This window comes from Rhagoletis pomonella, unplaced genomic scaffold, assembly GCF_013731165.1.
Source record: "Rhagoletis pomonella isolate Grant_MI unplaced genomic scaffold, Rhpom_1.0 Rhpom_scaffold_00002, whole genome shotgun sequence".
NCBI classification, from domain to species: domain Eukaryota; kingdom Metazoa; phylum Arthropoda; class Insecta; order Diptera; family Tephritidae; genus Rhagoletis; species Rhagoletis pomonella.
Window position 1 is genome coordinate 938,311 of NW_023458556.1, and position 3,915 is coordinate 942,225.

The 3,915-nt window shown below is 33.2% G+C and overlaps 1 protein-coding gene across 1 annotated transcript in view; it reads right to left on the reverse strand.

The window, feature by feature from the left end:
* The window catches only part of LOC118734383 (probable serine/threonine-protein kinase DDB_G0282963), a 7,367-nt gene extending 5,945 nt beyond the window's left edge, over positions 1-1,422 (reverse strand). Inside the window, exons 1-2 of the mRNA XM_036464106.1 lie at positions 1,344-1,422; positions 36-339 (exon numbers count right to left, since the gene is read on the reverse strand). Of these exons, the coding sequence (XP_036319999.1) occupies positions 36-208 (173 nt within the window). The 5' untranslated portion in view covers positions 209-339; positions 1,344-1,422. The remainder of the gene's footprint in view (positions 1-35; positions 340-1,343) is intronic.
* Positions 1,423-3,915: the final 2,493 nt, after the last annotated feature.

A 3,915-nucleotide genomic window follows, 5' to 3' on the forward strand; every position in this document is an offset into this window, starting at 1 on the left:
TAGTTCGTGCGCTCCTTGTGTTTATAACGTTGTTGTTGTTGTTGTTGTTGTTGCTGACGCCACCTAATATATCGAATTCCGTAGAGCATTGGCCCACATAGCATAGCTCTGTAGAGTCAATTGAAGCCGGAATTGGTGATCGTTTTAATTTTTCTTGATGCTCAATATACTGAGCTGCATCTAGTAATACCTTCAGGCCTGTCGACATAGCAATATTAACAAATTCAAATAGGTGTTGCTCTTTTAAAACTGCTGTTTTGTATCCAATAGGAATACGAATTTCCGGAGTGCTTTCACTTTAAGGTATGGAAGAAAAAATCCAACTCCGGATTGTCAAAACTGTAATGAAAAACCAAAGTTGTTTTAATTATTCTTCTTCTTCATACATATGCACATATGTAATATTAAATAATAAAAGTACTTTTAAACCAAATTGTGATCCTTTAGCAACGACGTAATAACGAAACGAAACAAAACGGCCATATAGGAAAGCCAGCCCAAATCAAGAAAAGAAGAATATATCGTTGGTTGAGTGGAAGATCGCCCTATCTCGGCTGCCGATTCGAAAACGTTCTATCTCAGCAAATCGTTGAAGAGCTCCCGATTTCGAAATTCGGTTGAAGCACGCACTATCACAGAGTTTAGTTCAAAGAAGCCCTATCTCAATATAAATTCAATATATCGGCAGCCGAAATAGGGAGGTCTTCCACTCAACCAACGATATACTCTTCTTTTCTTGATTTGGGATGGCTATGTTATCGATCGACTTCCGGATGTTTATGCATAAAATGAAGACTAAATATAGGCATCACATAACTATAAAAAAAAATGTATACAAATTTCTACAATTTGCTTATACTTAAGTGGTACATATATTTAGGCTTCGTCTTCTGCATAAATATCCGCAGTCTAGTTATCGATAAAATGCTTAGATAGACTAAGTGCAACGAATGAACTCAGTAAAGTAAATCTCAATAAATATATGAACGAAGTGACCAAACTTAAGATTTAACTTTATTTCGAGTTACTTTTTCTATAGGATGCTTATAAAAATCGTAGAATACATACATACATACGTATGTACATTCAGGTGCTCCAAAAAAAGTTCGAGTGAGTTCGGGGAACCTTCCAACTTCCGTTCCGTCATACCGAAAGAGGTACTGATACCAAACTTTACGTTTCTAAATATAAACTCAGAGAATGCCTATGAAATATTTATATTTTACTTTAGAAGTACTACACTAACCAAACAATTGGTTAAGCAACCTAAAAATATATCATTCAAAATTAGGATCAACTTTTTCTTTAACTTTTATACTATTTATATGTATGTTTCCACTTACGGCAATCAAATCTAGGCCTCTGCCAACTCGGCTTCAGCGAGGATGTATACATACATAGGTTGTCCTTACAATATCAACATTAAATGTTGTATGTTCTATTGTAGACACCCACGAAAATTTCAAAAGCTTAAAATAAATTTTAGTCGTCGTTAGTCTTTTTAAGTTTTTTTTTTATTCTTCAAAATTTTGTTTTTGAATGCATTTTGTGTTCAGGAAGCTCTAAAAACCTACGAAAAAAGGCAAAATAAAATAACGAAATAGGCTGGAAAAGGCAAAATAAAATTGCGAAATAGGCAGGAAAAAGTATTGGAAATCGCAAAAAAAGGAAGAGAAGGCACTAAAAAAGACAAAAACCGAAAATAATCAAAAAATACATTTATTTTAGAAATGTTTATTTTACAAGTAAAAAGAGAAAAACTATGAACTACATAGTTTCATTATATGAAAAATGTGCACTTTTCTCCTTTCGAGTTTTTTACCCACAAAACCAAAATTCATTTTCAAGTTTTCTAGCAACATTTTCATCGATTCCCGCGAAGAGAAGCCTTGAATGTACTAAACGTGCGCTCGACATGAGTTATTACAAGTGGCGCCCAATTTAAATATGGAACGTTTGAAACTTTCATATTATCAGGAATAAGGGCTTTTTCTTTGCCCTTTACAATTAAAGGTGGAATCAGAGAAAGCTAAACCGTGAACATTCTTAATCGAATATACTCCATCCCTTTAGCAGTAAAAAAGGCAATTTCCATAAAATCCGCTCCCTGGTAATGAGTTTCTTGGTATTTTTTTAAGCTATTACTTATGTATGTATGTATTTATAAACAAACGTTATTTTGAACTTGAAAAAAAATTTTAAAATGCTTTGGAGCTTAATATCGCACAATGAATTAATTTGGCAATGACTGAATTTTAATGAATAGTTTTCAGTAATATGTAAAATTTATCCAATTTTAAATTTTGTCATACCTAACAATTTTTTTTTTATATTTAAATTTTCTCTAAAGTCCTTATTTTATACATAGAACAAAATAAGAGTGTCCCATAAAAAATCTATATTTTCATATTATTTGCAGACCCCCCCCAAAAAGGAAGGTTTGTATATGTTTTCAATTGTTCAGTTTCAATCGATTTTTTTTTTTTCAATTACTCCAACAAGTCATTTAAACAAACAATTTTAAAGACAAGCTTGTTAGTGGTTAATAAAAAAAGAAAAATCGACCTCCGCACCACCTAACGGCTAAATACTTTTTGTAGTTTTATTTCTTTTCATGCAAGAAATATATGTATATTTTAAATGTGAACGGGTTGTACGGGTTTTATAAATATCTCGATACCAGCACCACCTAGGAGATTAATTCATCTTTCATATTGCATTGTCACCGGGGTTTGAGCTAAGTTTGAAGTTTCTAGTATCTAACTCATGTTGAAGATGGTTAAGAAGTGATTGCAAGATTTGATTACACACAGGGGAAACTTATTAAAAACTTTTAATAAACATGAATTTCCGAAAAGCACTAGTACCACCCCAAGGAACTGTTCCACAGATAGACAAAAAATTTAACTCTCACTGATTTTTACATAAAGAGTGGTGTTGTCTAGAAATTTTCATTAAGAATGAGTTCAGCTCAATAAAAAGATTCCAAACAACACCACTCTGTGTCTGTCAAAATGTAAAAATGCTCCAATCGCTTAAAGTGAACATTTGAAAACACATTTACTCATCGTGGCTGTAGCTGAGTGCACAGAGATGCTTGCTACTATTGGTTGTGCTGTCAGGAGTGTCCGAGCTCAAACCCCATTGGCGGAACATAAAATTTTTAATATTTGTTTTTAGGTTTTTCTTAATTACGAAAACGCATTCGTGAAGTGCACAACGAAATCGTATACAAACGAAAAATTTTATTAACATTAAAATGTAAATGAACTAGTTCAAAACCAGATACTAAAGAACAGTTGACTACATACGTATGTAAATGAGCTCGGAAATGGTTTCTTATGCTTTCTTACAAACGTTAATACACTACACACGTATTAAGCCTCTGCTACTGACGTGACCGAAAGTTCCCTATTTTACTGACGCGTAGTCTATCAGACACAAATTTTCCAGATCAAAATATATGGAAATTCTATCAATATTTTAAATGCATACATACTCATTAATGAAATAGTCATATACAAACACTATGGCTGCGTTTCTTTATACATTCCGGATAATCCCATTTCACAGCCGGAATAAACAGAATGCGTTTGAAATATACGTTAACATATCATCAGGAACGTTCTAAATTATAAGTAAACGAAAAAGTTTATTCCAAACGTTCAGAATGAATAAAGAAATGCAGCCTTTACGTCGAAAAAAAGGCGTTTTTAGTAATCAATACTATTGAGCTCAGCAAAAATGTCGAACCTTCGGTGTCAGACTACCACAACAGTCGCAGAGGGTTAAAGCTACCCTGCAGCAATTCGGACTCAACCTAGGCTAGACCTCGGATAGTCCATAAGGTTACCAGTACTAGTTTCTCTGCTAATGGTTTCAAATGTCATTTTTAACATTGGCGTGTAATTGGAA